We start from the raw sequence: 16,646 nt of genomic DNA, 5'->3' as shown, positions 1-16,646 counted from the left end.
ACCAACCACGTGTTATACTGCATACAGATCCGGCGAACACCAAAAAAGGAAAAAACGACAAAAAAAAACGTGGAGAACGAGTGACGTCGTGCAGCAGATTGAACTACCTTTTTTTTTTTCTTTTCCCTCCCCGTTGCAGACGAGACGAAAGAAAGCCGCAGTTGGGGTGTCATAATTAAGGCTTTCTTTTTTCTTCTTCTTCCTCCTTCTTTTTTCTCGGAAACCCCGCGACAAACGGATCACCAGCCTACCCAGCTACCCAGCTACCCAGCTACCCCTACCATCTATCTACTATCTACCTACCATCCCACTATCTACTCGTTTACCTACTCCGAGACGGCCATCGGAAAGTTGCCGGAAAGTTGATTCAGAGAGCGTGGCGCGGCTCCGAGTCATGGTCTCGGGACCAGACAGCAGCCCAAGCGCGAGCTGAGAGAACGAAAAACGAAAAACAAGAAACGAGAAACGAGGCGCGCCGACAGGGTATTGTGCTAGACGCAGTGTCCGTTTCTATTTCTGTTTTTTTTTTTCTTTTTCGCTCTTTTCCCTTAATTCCTCATTCCAGTTTGGATTCAGAGATTCTCCGACATGAGCTTCCCGAAAGTCTCTCCGTGGCCGAGTTCACAGCGGGTGCACCAGCATCGGAAGCAGGAAGGGGAAGTAGAAGCAGACGCAGAAGCCTACAGCGGTAGCGGTCTTGTCAGTGTTGGGCACAGCAGAGGGGGCCAGAGTTTGAGAGGTGGACAGCGGCAGGAGGTGCTGAGGAAGGGGCGGCAGGGGGACCAGCAGCACCAGCAGCACCAGCACCAGCAGGGAGACCACTACCCGCACGACTACCTCCAGCCGCAGCAGCCACTACTGCAACAGCCGCAACAGCTGCAGCACTCGCCGAAGCCACTGCACCCACTGCGCCAACGCCCTGGCCGCCCCCGCCAACTACAGCAGCTACGACCACCCAACGGCCACCCGCAGCACCAGCAGAGCCGCACTACAACGCTCCCTATAACAGCCCGGCCAGTAACATCATCACCACCATTGTCCTCTTCTAAATCACCTCTTTTACCTCTGCCTGTTTCTTCTCTTGTTTCTCGTGCTTCTGCTTCTCCTGCTCCTCACTCTCCCAATTCTCCTCTCGACTCTTCTCTTGCCCGATTGACCACGAAAAATAGTACCGCTTCTTGCTCTTCCCCCAATACCACCATTACCACCAATACCTCCACCACCACCACCAAGAATAGCAACATCTCCTCCATCTCCTCCTCCTCTGTTTCTTCTTCTTTCTCCTCTACCTCTACCTCGTCCTCTGCCTCGTCCTCTTCCTCCTCCACCTCCACCCCACTCCGCTCGCCGCCTTCCCCTCCTCCCTCTCCCCTCCTACTCCTCTCTCTCCACCGTCACACAAGACGTCTTGCCTCGTCCGTCTCTTCCTCTTCCTCCTCCACCCACCGACGACGCTCGTCACGGCCCATTGCCAACATGCCGCCCGAGTATCGCCATGCCCGCAGCTCCAGCATGAGCATCGCCAACTCCTCCTCCAGACAGGCTTCTTCCGTCATGCCCAGGAGCCCTCCCAGTACGTCCTTTTTTTTTGTCCCTCCTCCTCCCCTCTCCCCTCCGGGCCCGTCCTCTGTCGCGGCCCAGACGCACCCAACCGCCCAGCGCTCTTTTTTTTTTCTGCCGCCCGCCGCCCTCCCACCCGGCGGGTCGGTCGGTCGTCTGCTTCTCTGCGACCGACCAACTGAACTGCCTTCATGTACAACCACGACCCCTCCTGCGCGACTCTGTACCTCCCCCGCGCTCACCCTTTGACATGTCAAATTTATCTCAAAACCGGCCATCGAAACCAACTGACTCCATCTTCTTCTACTCGCAGATACCGCCCATGTCCCTTGCAAGTTCTACCGCCAAGGCGCCTGCCAGGCCGGCAACGCCTGCCCTTTCAGCCATGAACTCGGCGTCGCTTCCGAAACCGTCTGCAAATACTTTGCCAAGGTGAGTCTCCCTCGGCCTGTTGCCTTCACCCGCTCCCTACGCCTCTCCACCTACTCCCACTAACCATTGGCTCCCAGGGAAACTGCAAGTTCGGCCCCAAGTGCGCAAATATCCACGTCCTACCCGACGGCCGCAGAGTCAATTATGGCAAAAATGGCTTCACCATCATAACCGCCCCCCTCCCTGGCAGCCCCGCCGGCCCGACCTCGCCCAATTCCGGCGCAGCCAACAGCACCTACAACCAGTCCTCCGCCAGTGCTCTCACAACCTCGCTCTACGAGGCCGATCAGTCCGGCTTTCCTAGCTACCTCGCCGAGAGCCGCCAGCAGCTCCACGACCACCACCTGACCCTCGACAACGGCCATTCCGCCGAATCGCCCTTTGCCTTCCCCGAGAGCTACGGCTCCCCTCGCGACGGTTTCGCCTTCTCTCCTGCCAACGGCAAGGGACTCTCCATCCTCGACGCCCCGATGCCCGCTTCCTTCGACTCCAACGGCATCTCCAACGCCGCTCGCTTTCCCGCCGCCCCATGGCCATCGTCCGTCCCCTCCAAGTTCGGCCTCGATTCTCCCTCTGCTTCGCTCAGTAACGCCAAGGACTCTCGCACCTCCGACACCCTCAAGCTCCTGCACAATTCTGCCTTTGGCTCCTCGGATCACTTCTTGACCGCTGGCAGTCCCCCGAGCTCCAACCCCTTCGGAAGCGAGGAGTACTTTGGCAAGCGGGCCATGCACTCGTCAAGATATGCAAAGCCCAAAATGCTCAGCTCTAGTGTGCCCAAGACGAGCGTCGATCACGATTGGGAAGCAGGCTTTGTCTTCGGCGACGATGGCGACAACGCGCCCGAAAATTATGTTCCAGAGAATCTGCAAGACCTCCTTACCCCGGCCGAAAAGGCTAGAAGAGGCTCCATGCGCGGCGAGAATGATGTCAACATAGAGACGCTCTCCAAATACGGAAGCCCCATGGCTTCTAGTCCTAGCCGTTGGGGCTCTCTCTTCCAGCGCCAGAAGGAGGAAGAGGAGCTGTCCCGCTCCGCCCGGAACGCTGCCTCTCCCTTTGGTCATGTTGGTAGCCCTCTACGCAATTCGACCCTCGCCCAGAACATGGGCGGCGAAGCGTTCGGCACCAGTGCCCCGGGTCGTCCCTCGTCCATGAGAATCGGCAGCGATTCCATGTCTGTGCTCTCTCAGCAGTTTCAGCGCAGTCGCATCGATGATGCAACCACCACCAGCTCCAGCCCCCGCCTGCACCCCGCCTCGGCAAGGACTGGAGGTTCTAATCCAGTTGGAAAAGACCGCGCCATGGAGCGCCATGTTTCTACTGGCAGCATCAGTTCCTCCGTCACAGGCCGCTTCACCACCCCCATCGATGAGGAAGACCCTGCTTTTGTCTTTAGTATGGAAGAGGACGATCCGGTGGCTGCTGCACGCATGCGCAAGCGAGCATCTGCTGGTCTTGGAATAAACGCACTCAACAGCTATGCTGGTGCCGTCACGGGCAAGGCTCAAGATGGCAAGACCAGTGGAACCAAGAACCCGTCTACTAACGGTCGGTGATGGAGAGACTTTGCTCTTTCCATCTCATGAAACATCCTGAGACGAGGCGAAAAAAAGCACATTGGCGTTTTTTTCTTTTTGGTACACAACCCTCTTATGCTGGACATTGGGCTCTATTCCTTTTTGTCTTGCTATGGCCGGCATGCAACCAGGGAGCGGTCTCTCAACCTGGTCCCCAAATCGCGAACATGTTCTTTGCTACCCCATCTTTTCAAACGAAACCGGAGTTCTTGGCTTTAATGTTTTCTATTGCCTCAATGCTATAAACACACCCAAGCAAGCATTTGTTTGGTGGCTCATTTTTGAGAGAAGAGAAGAAAAAAAAAGCGTGGGTCGGGCATGGAAAATTTACAATGGATAGGTTTCTTTTTTTTTCTTCCTGATTAACCATTCTGTTTCCGTCTCCTGCTAGGGATTGCTAAAGACGGAATCGTTGCTTTGTTTGGACGGCGTGCTCTATTTCTGTGTACTCTTCTTGATGAATTCTACTGCTATTGGTTGGGATTTTGTATCGTTTTACTTTCGGCGTTTTTTTTTTTTTTTGAAAAGAGACAAACGAGAGATGGAAAACTCTTTTTTCCTTTTTAAGCTTTCATTTTTGGATTCTTCCATTTTTTGTTTTTGTTTCTTTCATTTGGCATCGTGCCCTACCACTTACTGCTGCTCTGGCCATTACTGCAACCGTTACTATTGCGGACCGTTGCTACTGCTACTACTGCCGGTATATTTGCTTCGCATCTGCCGTCGTCCTCGTCCTAGCTCTGTTTCGATTCTCTCGGCCGCTTCTTGTTTACAACCCAAACTCGGGATTGGAAACGCCAAACTTCAATCCAGCATGCTACATTATAATGTCTGTTTGAGTAGATTGTCTTCGCGTGGCAAGTCATAGAACGGGAACTTGGGGGTTCCCCTCCTCAAATACAGTGCACCCTTGCAGTTACTTGGCAAAGAGGAGTGTGTTGAATGAAGAGTGTGTTAAATGAAGAGTGTGTTAAATGAAGAGTGTGTTAAATGAAGAGTTTGTTAAATAGAGAGTAGTGGTGATTTGATGTAAACCCGACCTCTAGCCGCTCAAACAGGACTGAAAAAAAGCCAAGATATTTCAGAAATCCTTTTTATTTTATTTTCTTTCTAACAAGAAGAAAGCCTGTCGAGGTTCTAGTCTCCCTCACGAAAGAAGAAAACACTTCTCCCCATTCCACTTCCATCACACGTAGGTGATTTCTCTCCCACTCATGCTGCTGCGCATAAAACCGCTCCGCCTGTAAATATTGTACACTGTGTGGTATTTAGAAAGCTTTTGTATGCTTCGTTTTTCTTTCTCATGTTGTAGCATGTCGCGTCAGCGGGGGCCACGGTGCCGACGCGTTCCGACTGACTGGTTGTCGTGAGCTGGATAGTAGCACAAAAAAAGAAGGGCAAGCTGCGTTTAGTTGGCGTCGGGTTGGCTGAGGATGTACTCGACAGCCTTGTCGACTATTGGTTGGAACACAATGGTCAGCGTCTGCAGTTTGTCTCGAGCCGTGATCCGTCGGAGCTTACCGGAGTGGATGGTGTCGGCGTCCTTGTCGGGGATCTCGATGCTGAACTCCTCTTCAATGGCCATGACGACTTCGACGGTGTCAAGAGAGTCGAGGCCGAGGTCGTTGGCAAAGTGGGCGGCGGGCTTGATCTGTATCGGAGTCGGATTAGAGCGGAACTATGCCGTAGTGGAAGAACCGGCAGCGCATCGGCATGCATCAATTGCAGAAAAACGTACGTTGGAAGCATCGTTGACCTATAGCAGCAGCCAATGTTAGCAAATGATGATAGAATTGAAAGGTTGAGGTGTCAGGGGCAGGTTCCGTCAGCCGGGGCGAGCCGGTCGCAACAATGGTCCCGAGGGCATCAATTTTCCATCAGCTGAAGCAGAGCAGCCGAGAAATTTCTCCTCAGGATCAGATTCCTGGACCTGCGCCTCGCTTCCTAATTCGAAAAAGACAAAAAGGGCGCCGCGACCCCGACGAAGCCTCGCACCCAAAACAAAAGGGTGATTGATCCGTACCTTGTCGAAGCCCTGAAGCAGGCTCATGATGCGGCCCTCGACCTCCTCCTTCTTCAGGCCGCCGCCGGCGCTGTACATGCGGACGGGGACGAAGCTCTGGGCAGCGCGCAGGGCAACGGGCGCGGCGACACGGGGAACGGCGACGAGGGTGGTTCTGCGGACGGCGGGAGCAAAAGCGGCGCGGGCGACCGAGCGGATGGCAGCTGTGCGGAACATCTTGGATGGGTTTTATGTGTGAAGAAGAGGAAGAAAAATAGGGGGGAGGAAATTATGCAGAAACAGAAAATTTCGGGACGTTGTAAATGTACAGAGATTGGATCGGAGCAATGGGATGGCTGCTGGCGATGGCGCGGATTTCGTTGTTGGCGTGTTCGGGGGCGGGAGGAGGAAGGATGGGGACGTTGTGAAGACCGTGATAAATTTCTCGTTGCTTGGTCCGGGCCAGCAAAACCAGGCCACCACGCAAAAAGCTCCCGCAAAACCAGGCAAAGGAAAGCAGCTTGGCCTTTGGTTGAATCACGTGATGATACTGCCAGTTTTGGTTACTCAGCAAGACAGCTGGCACGGTGATTGGTTGGAGGAATGGTCTTGCGGTAGCTAGCAGCTACCCTGCAGAAGATTTTTGATATTCCTGCTCGTTTTTGTCATTGCCAGGGACGGTCATTGCTCATTAGTTGTGCTGTTTTGGTCGATTTCTGAGTGTATTGTTAGGAACTCGAGGTGCCGACGACGCCTCGCTGAGTTCGTTTTGAGGAGTTCTCTGATTGCCATCGTGATTGGACTGGACTCAGTTACAACCCGCATAGGCAATGGATGCTATAACCACTGTTCAAAGAGAAAGTACGAACAAAGGTTCCAGCCTGGACCTGTTTGGTATATGCGAGAAAAACCCCCGTAAACTACCATATGAACGTGCAAATATTTATCCGATATTGCTATGATGGCACCATAGCCTCCGCCTACCAGGGACCATGGCCAAGCACGACTATTACCTATGTATCACGGGCACTGCACTCAATAATGCCAAGATACCGCTCATTATTACCGCATGCAGTTACCTCGACTCACAATACTACTATACCCGGGGCTACACTCATGCTGGAGTCGGTCTGAATGGCACCTGCCAAAAAGCTGGGGATCCGTATTGCACCATGGACCAATGATAACGAGTCGCTTCCTGCACGAGTCGCAAGGTCGTTTCATGATGCTAACGCGCATCGAGAAGGTGTTTAGTTTACACTTTGAGCCGGTGCATGGTTGACAGCACTACACCGTTTCTTTGCCTTTAGCTTCCTACCCAATGATCAAGGCCGCGGATAGGTAATTCTTCCCACAACCTTGTTGAGCAGACATCGAGCCCGTGAGTTGCTGGTCATCATATGAAGTCTCAAAGTAGCAGTTGCGTAACCCTGGAGGCCTCTGATTCAGTCTTGGTTCCTGCTTGAACACGCAATGATCTGCATGAAGACCGGGATTAAGCTTAAAAGAAACCCCAAACTGTTCGCCGCAACGAACCGGCAAGCCACCCTTGTCTCTTACCAGATGTGGACATGTTGTGCATTGTTGCTTCCCTACAGCCTTTGAGTAAAATTACACGAATAGTCATGGGAATGAATGCATATATAAAGAGGGACTCGCTTTTCCTAGGAAAAGCGACTTCAACATCCACATCTCTTACGCCCATCCATCAGTCATCAAGAGCCTTCTATCCACCATGAAGGTCCAGTCTGTCCTGCCAGTCGCAGCCGCGCTGTGTCTGACGGCAAGTGCCTCTCTTCTGCCGCATGAAATTGAAGCAGAGCGCTACTTTGCCCTGCATGGCAGCTACCCTGACGAGCCGTCTCATGTCCTTGACGCCCGCCAGGGCCGCGGCACGGGCGTTCCCATCGGCAAGGGCGACCGCTTCGTCAACGGTACCGTAGCCCCCCGCGGCCTGTCCACTGAGGACCGCGATATGCAGACGATTCTGACCCCCGAGGAGGTCACGTCGGGCCTGCGCGCTCTCGCCGGGCAGTACAAGGATGTGCGGTTCTTTAACGCACCGTTTCAGACGTACGAGGACAGGACCGTCTCGGGCATCGTCATCGGCGCCGGCGAGCCGCGCATCTATCTGGAGGGCGGCATCCACGCTCGTGAGCGCGGCGGGCCCGACCACATGTTGTATTTCCTGGCCGATCTGCTCGAGGCCCGCGACAAGGGCACCGGCATCAAGTATGGGGCCAAGTCCTACACCAACCAGCAGGTTCTGACGGCGCTCTCCGCTGGCATCGTCTCCATGCCCCTGGTCAACCCTGACGGCGTGGCATACGACCAGAGGACGAACTCGTGCTGGCGCAAGAACCGTAACCCCCGGAGCGCGACCGGAACTAGCGACGTCGGCGTCGACCTCAACCGCAACTTTCACTTTCTCTGGGACTACCGCAAGCACTTTGTTAAGAACGCGGCACCGGCATCCGACTCCCCCAGAGCAGAGACCTTCCACGGCACCGGCCCGTTCTCCGAGCCCGAGACCCAGAACGCGGCCTGGATCGCCCAGCAGCACACCAACCTCACATGGTTCCTGGATCTCCACTCCATGGGGGGACAAATCCTGTACGGTTGGGGTGATGACAACGCGCAGACGACCGATACCTCCCAGAATTTCATGAACCCGGCGTGGGATGGCAAACGCGGCGTGACCGGCGACTCCACTGAGGGTCGTGTCTACAAGGAGTACATCGACGCCGAGGATCTCCAGGCTCAGTTGAGCACGGCCACCGCAATGGCCAGCGCCATGAACGCCGCGGGCGACGGTGTTACCACCAGATTCAGTCCCTTGGAGTCGTCTGGCCTCTATCCCAGCTCTGGCGGTAGCGCGGACTGGTTCTTGGGACGCTACTACAGCCATACGTGCAACGCCGGCCGTGTAAACGGCCTAGTTATCGAGTTCGGTAAGGCCAGCAGCCTCTCTTGCCCCTTTTACCCTACCCAGCCTGAGTTCCACAACTCTATGCGTCAAGTTGCCGCTGGGCTTATGGAGATAGTCCTCGCCGCTGCTGGCAAGAATGGCCAGGAGAAGATTTGGAAGTGTTAGAGGGCAGGTGGTATAAGACAGGAATATATAGCAAACTTAGCGTACATGAATCAACCGCATAAATACTGGAAGAAGGTAGCCAGTGAACGTGAAAGCGCTTACCCATTGTCTTCGAAACTACGTACTCATGGCTCAACATTGTCGATTCGTACGTTGAGCCTTGTCTTGGTATCAAAAGAAGAATCGCAACTCACAAACTAGAAGCAGCAATAATATGAACAAAACAAAGAAAATCTCTTCCGAGCTTATGTACAGCTATAAATTCTTCCGCTGCCGCTCATCTATGCCGTGCAACCTTGCACGCTACTTCCGAATAACACACCATTTGGAGGTTTTTTGCTAAATCATACAGAGGGGGAAAAATTGCAGGGAATTTTTTGAAGCAGCTTATGCGTTGTGCTATGAGAAATTATCGGTAGGGGGCGTCGGCGCGGATGGCAGCGGCTAGCTCGGGCTCCCACTTGTCGCCGTTGGAGAGCAATTTCTCTGGAAATGGGTTAGAATTGTTTGACAGAAAAAAAAAAAAAAGGTTGTTGGCCTTGCCATCGAACGTGCACATACCCTTGTTGTAAAGAAGCTCTTCTCTCGTCTCGGTGGCGTATTCGGCGTTCGGGCTCTCGACAATGGCGTCGACGGGGCACGACTCCTGGCAAAAGCCGCAGTAGATGCACTTCGTCATGTCGATATCGTAGCGGGTCGTACGGCGGGAGCCATCGGCACGCTCTTCGGCCTCGATGGTAATGGCCTGAGCAGGGCAAATCTGTAAAGGGTAAAAAAGATTGGTTAGGAAAAATGACACGATGCAATCGGCGCATAAGTTTACATACAGCTTCGCAGAGCTTGCACGCAATGCAGCGCTCTTCGCCTGAGGGGTATCTGCGGAGGGCGTGCTCTCCACGGAATCGGGGAGAAATGGGGCCCTGAATCGAAGTGTCAATTACGGCTCTATTCGTTTTCGCATCTACGCGACCTGATTTCCGGGTTGCAATTGTACCTTTTCAAAGGGGTAGTAGATGGTATAACTGGTATTCATCAGTCAGCGGACCCCAGCCTCTCTTCCACGGTGACGGATAAATCCTTTGCCTGCCGTCTCTTTTCGAGCCGATGATGGTCCAGGAGTTCCAGGGAGATGAAAACATACGGAGGTCGGAAGAACTGCTCGAGCAGCACGTACATTCCTCTGGCCATCTCGGTCATGAGGAAAAACTTGCCCACGCGGTCCAGGGTGCTCTCGCGGTCCCAAGACCACTCAATGCGTTTGCTCTGACGGAAATTTTGCGGAGGAGGACCGTTGGGGGTTGCATAGCCTCGTTGCTGGGCCATGGCCGCGGCGCGGAGGGCGAGGAGCGCGGCGGTCGAGCTCGAAGTCGTCGCGGCGGCTCGGGTCAGCTGGCGGCGGGCCAGCATGGCCGTGGAGGCAGTCAGGGCCGGCGCCATCTCGCTCTGTTCGGGTGAGGTTGTCGTCGAATTGCAACGAGATGCGTGCAATTGATTGTCGCACCGGGACCCGTCGGGGAGGAGTTGGAGGTGGCGATGGCGGTTGGATTGGAGGTTGGTTGCGAGCCGGGTTGGAGGGCGGATCGTTTCGGTGTTCAATTAGCTTTATTTTCCTGAAGTTGCGCTGCGGGATTACAATGCTCGGGCCATGATTGGGTAGTTGAGGGTCACGTGCTCCAGCACGTGCCTTGCGCCTCTACTTGACGATATGATGACCTTGTCAAGGAGTCGGGTTTACCGCTGGAAGAAGAAGAAGAAGACGAAAAGAAAAATGTAGCGGGAAGAAATTTCTTTCGGAATCGATGATGGCCTGATTTTTCTGCATTTTATATTGTTTGAGCTTGTGGCTGCTGTGCTCAATGAAGTCCTGTACCCCACGGAGGTAGGTGGCTTACACTGTTGAAACGGAAGAAAAGATACACAAGTTAGAATAAAATAACGCAAGCGAATCGATTACACTATTTAAGGCTTGCGGCACCCTGAAACTATGTTGCTAGTATAGCAACAATCTCAAAACCAGCACGATGTTCTATGGCTAATTCAGGCTGCTGCGTGTGACACATTTCAAAGACCAACCAAGTGCAAGTGTTTATCCGAAAGTATTCTCAAGTAGTATAATTTGCAACATGTTAACAACTAAAATAACCCAACTGCCTTTTGATCCATTCCTAATTCCGAGGTAGAGAACAAAATCATAAACTAGCCAGTGCTTGATTGACCGGGTCCAAAGTTCCTGGCGATGTTTGGGAGTAATGCACCTGTCATATATTTTACTGGCGAGGAACGAGCTGGCTCAGAATTCCGGCATCGAAATTCAGGATCGGACCCAGAATAGTAGACATCTGGCCATTGAGGCCGCCGATGAGATTCTTAGTGACGAGCAGAAGGCCAGCGGCAATCTCTCTACCAAAAATGCCCACAAGACCAGTGAAAAGGCTGGTAAAGAGGTTGAGGCCGATGGTGAAAAAGCTAAGGGGAATGCCGCCGAAACCAATTGTGTTGATTACGGCACCAACAATGAGGACAACAGCCTGGACAAAGCCATCGACAGCATCCACGACAAGCTTAAGCAGCTCCTTGGGAACGGCGACATGAAACGCAGCCAAGATCTGAGCAACGAGGCTACTAAACTCGTTAAGGACTTTCTGAAGTTCATTCTTCGTCTGCTGGCTACCCGCCTGCTTGGTCATGGCACCGGACTTGACTTTGCTGAGTGTCACATCTGCGACATTCCGTTAGCACAAATTGGAATCGCTTCCATAAAACGAGGTAGATCTCACTGATAGTTGCACCAACAGTATTGACGTTGTTGGTTGCCTTCTTGATGGCGCTGATCAGATCCTCAGTTGTCTGCGCGCGCTTGAAAACGGCGAATTCGGGCTGAGCAACATCAGCATCGGGAGCAGCAAGGCTCTCTTCAGCAATGGAGGGAACGGAGGGAGCAGCAAAGGCGCAGAAAGCCAGAGTGGTAATAGAAACAAAGATGGACTTCATTTTGGAGCGAGTTGAGAGTTCTTGGCTGGTGAGGAAGGCTGGATAATGAGATGAGGTTGTGTCTGAAGGTGAAGTACAACAAGACGGAAGGCGATTTCGTGGCCTCTTTATACTTGTCGAACGTCTTTTCAAAAAGATGCAATGTGAAAACTGACAGAAGTACTGTGATCATACTGATCCAAATGCGATTGATTCGGGAAGGGCCTTGATGGACGACTGTGCCGCTGTAAGTCATGTCATCGTGCCTCCGGATGCAACAGTACAAGTCATATTTTCGACTCAATCTCATTTTCATTGAAGAAAAAAAGGCCTAGACGACTGTTACTCCGGAGTTATGACCCAAGCCTAGCAATATCTAGCATTGCTATCGTCCGATGGCTTGAGACTAGATGTTACTAGCATGACTCTCAGCTTTCGCTCCAGCGTAGATGCACAAACAACCTCCCGAAAAGGGCAACAAGGACGCCCTTGAATCATCAGTGATTCTTGGACCGACTAAGCTATTATAATGTATACAAAATGTGGCTTGAGGCAAATCCGGATTTAGTGTAGTCAATTTGCCAAGCACATAGCAGGTAAATAGCACGGCAATTCCGCATCCCCACCATGCTGTTCCGAAATGTAAGGATCGAACAATTTGGGAAAAACACTGGAGGAAGCATGTACAACAAATCTTCCCCTATTTTCCTGCGTGTAGTTGATTCAATTAAGGTGAATTGCGTTCTGGCTGAGGAGGCCGTCATCCCGAAACTTGTGTGCCTGTGCTCGTCGGCCGACTCATCGTAGGGCCTGCTCTTAAGTTGTCCTGTTGCCTCATGTTCCGCGGCAGAAATTTCATATCATCCTTCGACGAGGACTAAATTTAGTTCCCTTATTAGTAAAGGAAGAATTCGGAAAAGTTTGAGTGAATTCGGGCGCGATACTCAGTAGTCGCATGAATTCCTGATTTAGCAAAAATAAGAGTACGATTTGGAGCATGCGGGGTGCATCGGCGGAGCACCGTTGTATCCGCTAGCATTATCCTGAAGTAGTAAAAATGACAGGTGATTTATATACTATTTTCGGTTCCAGAAAAGCCAAGTAGACTTGCCTTGGTACATGCTGATGCCGACGCGAAAGTTCAATAGCTTCGCAAGCGGGCTTTCTGGAACGTTACAGTGTTCGATCAATAGGCGAAGTAAGCTTGCGTTCAGAGCGAGGTATTGTAAAGCGTACTAAACTGCTCGACAGTTGGTCGCAAGTTCTCGGTCGTTCCTCAGTGATCAGCCGCTATTTCCGAGAAGAGGCCCAGACGGACGGAATGCGTTGCCGATTTGTGCTAACAATCAGCGGCGCGTCTATACTTTGGACAACCTCGCGTGGCGCAGCGTTGGATCTAATAAGCGCTGATAGTTCTGTATCTAACAAACCACGGAGTACAGTAGTTAGTGAACGACTTTGTACATAGATTTGAGTGTGCGCCACACTCACATCGATAGGAAGGAAGCTAGTGAGATCGAGCATTTACAAGGGAAGCTTTGCCGACTCGCAACGTTGGCGCTTTCCAAAAGGAAGAAATAGAATAAAAAGAAATATACCAATCACGTAATATTAAGCACCGTGAATGGATCCAGCTTAGAAAAGTCTAGATTTTGCCATGTGGGAACTATTGTCCGGAAACGTGAAAGTTAGTTTTCGGGGAATTTATTATTGTTGTATGACCCGCCAACAATTAACAATGAAAGATTTACACGCGCAGTGCCACTGATTTAATTGATCTGTGGGGTTAATAGTGTGGTGACCTGTCACAATGACCTTTACACTTCACGTTTGGGCACTGATTCATGACAGAGGACTCATTCATTTTGTATAAATAGGTAACTTTCCTTAGATCACGGTAGAAGTCGTGGCTACCTAACGTGAATGTATGATGTACACGAGGCTAATCAACTCCCCTTTTCGTATGGTGCAAGTCAACAGCATTACTGGACATGATGAAAGCAGTTTTTCCTAGTGTTTTACGAGCCATTCAGTCAGACAAACCTAGGTTTCATCTACAATCACACAATACAAGAAAGAAAAGCAACATCCATCAAAGAGATTCTATTCTGGGCATAAAATAAATGCTGCGGTCTGAAAGATTCGCGCAAAGAAAGCAAGAATGGATAAAGGAGAGACTCATCTCGGCTAGCCTCGGAGTGTAGAATTCTCAATGGACAATTTAAGCACCGACGGGAGGGGAGATGCCGGCAACAAGGCCAGCGACAACATTCAGGATAGGACCGACGAGACCAGCTCCGAGAGCAGCCAGCAGCGGAGATAGAATAGCTAGTAGACCGGGGACAATGACCGTGCCAAGCGCGACGGCGAGTGCGACGAGGATCTTGGAGAGCAGATTGAGAACAGACTGAACGACGGAGTTGAGCGCGGGTAGGGCGCCGAGAAGGGTCAAAAGGACCTTGACGGTGGAGAGGACCTCACTGAGAAGGGTTCCGGCCTCGTTCAATATGGTCTGGAACTCGCCCTTGGTGGTTGCAATGCCAACCTTGTTGAGGACCTGGTTGAAGATTCCAGCAAGCTCGTCAAGGAGATTCTGGAGGTCATCGTTGGTCTGCTTGCTGGCCTCTTCCTTGGAGGTCTTGCCAGACTGGACATCGGCAAGGGTAGAGTCTGTCACAAGCGGCGAATTAATTTGCTACTCTTCACTTGTAAATTGCAGATGAGGGAATAAAACATACTGATAGAGCCAGTGATATCTTTGATATTGTTGTTACCCTCAGTCAGAGCTTTGATGATATCGGCAGCGCCTGAGTTCTCGCGTTTGTCGATGGATCCGGCGTTCTCGGTGGCGACAGTGGTAACGAGGACAGCGCCGTCCTGGACGGCAGGAGCAGCAAAAGCTGTGAGGGCCAGAGCGGCAAGAGAAAAGAAAATGGCCTTCATTTTGAAGCAAAATGTAAGCCGGCGATTTGTTTTGAATGGAAGTGTAAAGGAGTTACTGATGATGATGTTTGATCTGCGGAATGAGGAACAAGATGGATTGAAACATAGAGAGGAAGCGGCCTCTATTTATACACGGTGAAAATGAACTTATCGAACCCCTGCTGGTCAATACAGTACATGAAAGCTGATACATATCAGTCTGAGTTTTATTGGGCGATAATGCCAAGTCCGTATCACGGTTGGACAGTGACCGTTCCGCTACGAAATGTTAGAGTATGTTGCCATGGGGCGGCGATTTAGCCAGAGCTGATAAGAAAAAAATGCCGCCGCTAGATGATTATGGAAATTGATTGGATACCTCTTAGACGGGGCACACAGCGGCAGATAGTTGGGCGAAATGATGGGAGCTCAAAATATCGGAAGATCTGGTCAGGTGCTTCGTGAGGCGTGTAAGTCGAGCCAGGACTTCAGAGCGAGGTTACATTGTGGCTCGTAGGTGGGCACACAACAGCTTGATAGATCCCTGACAAGCCTTGGGCCAAAACGGGACCACGGCACACATTATTAGGGGTCTCGGAAGATGTTGCGGGGAGCCAGGTTACTAGGTTCTCTCTATGCACAGATCGCCATTACTAGTAGCGGTGCCGTCATCCACACGTTTTTCGATTTATGGTCTTAGTGCCAACGTGCGGCCCAATGAGGAAATTGAGGCGTCTTCAAGGAAAGTAGGCACGGAAGAGTCGCTGATTCTCTGTACAATAGTCGCAAATCGGAAGCGGCACAACATTTAGGGCTTCGGGAGGACTGTTGATAGGCTGGCGAAACCCGAGTTCCTGTTAGGAACAAATCCCCCCTCACGATTCCTAGTAAAACCACACGTGGGAAAGAAAGTTTAGTGTACGCGTGTCGAAGCATGCAATAAGCTCACGATTTGCCCAATACGTCTGTAAGTACTGAGTAACTACCTGAGTGTGCGTAGAAATTTTTGCATAATTTCTTTTTTTTACATGACATGGAATGGCACGCTGGTAACAAGTCTGCTTGGCCACCTAGAAAAATACTGAGTAGTAAACACGATAAGAGCGTTGCCCATTCTCTGTCTTTGTACGCACTGACACGGCAGGGTTACTGTGTGATGACGCCCGCTCTGTCCGACCCTGGTAAGTATCTCGCTTCCTGCACATCCAAGGCTCTCAGCCTCATTGTCCCACTCCGGTATGGATCAATGATACGCCCATGATTTTTGGTAGTGGTGAAACCACACTGTCGTCTACTCTGAGAGAAGGACATGCTGTGGGTTATTTCCATCGCATCACTTCCTGGATTTTTTCCATCATGTCTCGCAATGAGTCGAGTCCAGAAAAACCTCGGCAGATGACGGCCGAATCAAACTGCAATGTAGAGTGGTACTATGTCTGGCGTTGCGACCCCTGCTTGACGAATGTTTTGGTTACATCAGGGTCGCGATTGCAGGTCTCGATGCCAGACAAGATGAAAACCCGTGGAATCTAAATACCAGAACGCATATGACGACGATGCTGTAATGTAACCCATTACTCAGACCTCGCCGGCATGTGACAGCAGAGGGAAGCAAGATGGTCTTGCGACTTGACCGGACCTGTCTGAGGCTGATACCAAAAAAAAACCTGGGTTTTCTCTTTTAAAGCAGAAACTTTAATCATTAATTAGCCGGAAAACGAAGACCACCCTGGATAAGTTCTAGACCCTGAGGCTGTCGTCTCTTCTCAGGCCCCAGCTACCAGTACCTGGGAGGGCAATGTGCACGCTACACTGCAAGATAAGCGCATAATTTGACTGGATAATATCATGTTACATCTAAGAAGTATGAGGGTTCTCATTTCGTGGCTTTAATGCCCGAAGGTATCGTTTCGGGGAATAGCAAAAGAGAAAAGACGCTACGAAGCAAGCTTCAACTAATTACCACCTACTATTAGGCCAGAGCCGGAGCTAATCAGTCTGAAGCGCGACATACCCAGTATCGCAAATAATCAGTCAAATGTAGTGTTCTAGACCTGAATGATGATGTGGTATATGGCTGCATGCG

At 51.5% G+C, this 16,646-nt stretch overlaps 6 protein-coding genes across 6 annotated transcripts; 2 read left to right on the top strand and 4 right to left on the bottom strand.

Moving 5' to 3' along the window:
• Window positions 1–1,476: 1,476 nt before the first annotated feature.
• On the top strand, window positions 1,477–3,551 carry V2A60_007872 (uncharacterized protein; the record flags this gene model as incomplete). The annotated part of the gene is made up of 3 exons (XM_083259152.1): window positions 1,477–1,573; window positions 1,874–1,992; window positions 2,070–3,551. The coding sequence occupies 3 exons, from the start codon at window positions 1,477–1,479 to the stop codon at window positions 3,549–3,551; spliced, it is 1,698 nt and encodes a 565-aa protein (XP_083115278.1).
• A 1,429-nt stretch (window positions 3,552–4,980) lies between these two features.
• On the bottom strand, window positions 4,981–5,811 carry V2A60_007871 (acyl carrier protein; the record flags this gene model as incomplete). Its single annotated transcript, XM_083259151.1, has 4 exons — window positions 4,981–5,027; window positions 5,094–5,223; window positions 5,311–5,328; window positions 5,596–5,811. The coding sequence occupies 4 exons, from the start codon at window positions 5,809–5,811 to the stop codon at window positions 4,981–4,983; spliced, it is 411 nt and encodes a 136-aa protein (XP_083115277.1).
• A 1,498-nt stretch (window positions 5,812–7,309) lies between these two features.
• Window positions 7,310–8,668, top strand: V2A60_007870 (uncharacterized protein; the record flags this gene model as incomplete). Its single annotated transcript, XM_083259150.1, has 1 exon — window positions 7,310–8,668. One exon carries the CDS (start codon window positions 7,310–7,312, stop codon window positions 8,666–8,668), a length of 1,359 nt encoding a protein of 452 aa, XP_083115276.1.
• Window positions 8,669–9,077: 409 nt separating this feature from the next.
• On the bottom strand, window positions 9,078–10,105 carry V2A60_007869 (NuoI/complex I 23 kDa subunit family protein; the record flags this gene model as incomplete). Its single annotated transcript, XM_083259149.1, has 5 exons — window positions 9,078–9,154; window positions 9,230–9,428; window positions 9,496–9,588; window positions 9,663–9,690; window positions 9,810–10,105. The coding sequence occupies 5 exons, from the start codon at window positions 10,103–10,105 to the stop codon at window positions 9,078–9,080; spliced, it is 693 nt and encodes a 230-aa protein (XP_083115275.1).
• An 830-nt stretch (window positions 10,106–10,935) lies between these two features.
• Window positions 10,936–11,659, bottom strand: V2A60_007868 (uncharacterized protein; the record flags this gene model as incomplete). The annotated part of the gene is made up of 2 exons (XM_083259148.1): window positions 10,936–11,387; window positions 11,446–11,659. 2 exons carry the CDS (start codon window positions 11,657–11,659, stop codon window positions 10,936–10,938), a joined length of 666 nt encoding a protein of 221 aa, XP_083115274.1.
• A 2,200-nt stretch (window positions 11,660–13,859) lies between these two features.
• On the bottom strand, window positions 13,860–14,581 carry V2A60_007867 (uncharacterized protein; the record flags this gene model as incomplete). Its single annotated transcript, XM_083259147.1, has 2 exons — window positions 13,860–14,308; window positions 14,377–14,581. 2 exons carry the CDS (start codon window positions 14,579–14,581, stop codon window positions 13,860–13,862), a joined length of 654 nt encoding a protein of 217 aa, XP_083115273.1.
• Window positions 14,582–16,646: the final 2,065 nt, after the last annotated feature.

Source organism: Cordyceps javanica, chromosome 5 (assembly GCF_051103115.1).
Source record: "Cordyceps javanica chromosome 5, complete sequence".
Classification (NCBI taxonomy): domain Eukaryota; kingdom Fungi; phylum Ascomycota; class Sordariomycetes; order Hypocreales; family Cordycipitaceae; genus Cordyceps; species Cordyceps javanica.
This window is presented reverse-complemented; position numbering and strand designations above follow the sequence as displayed.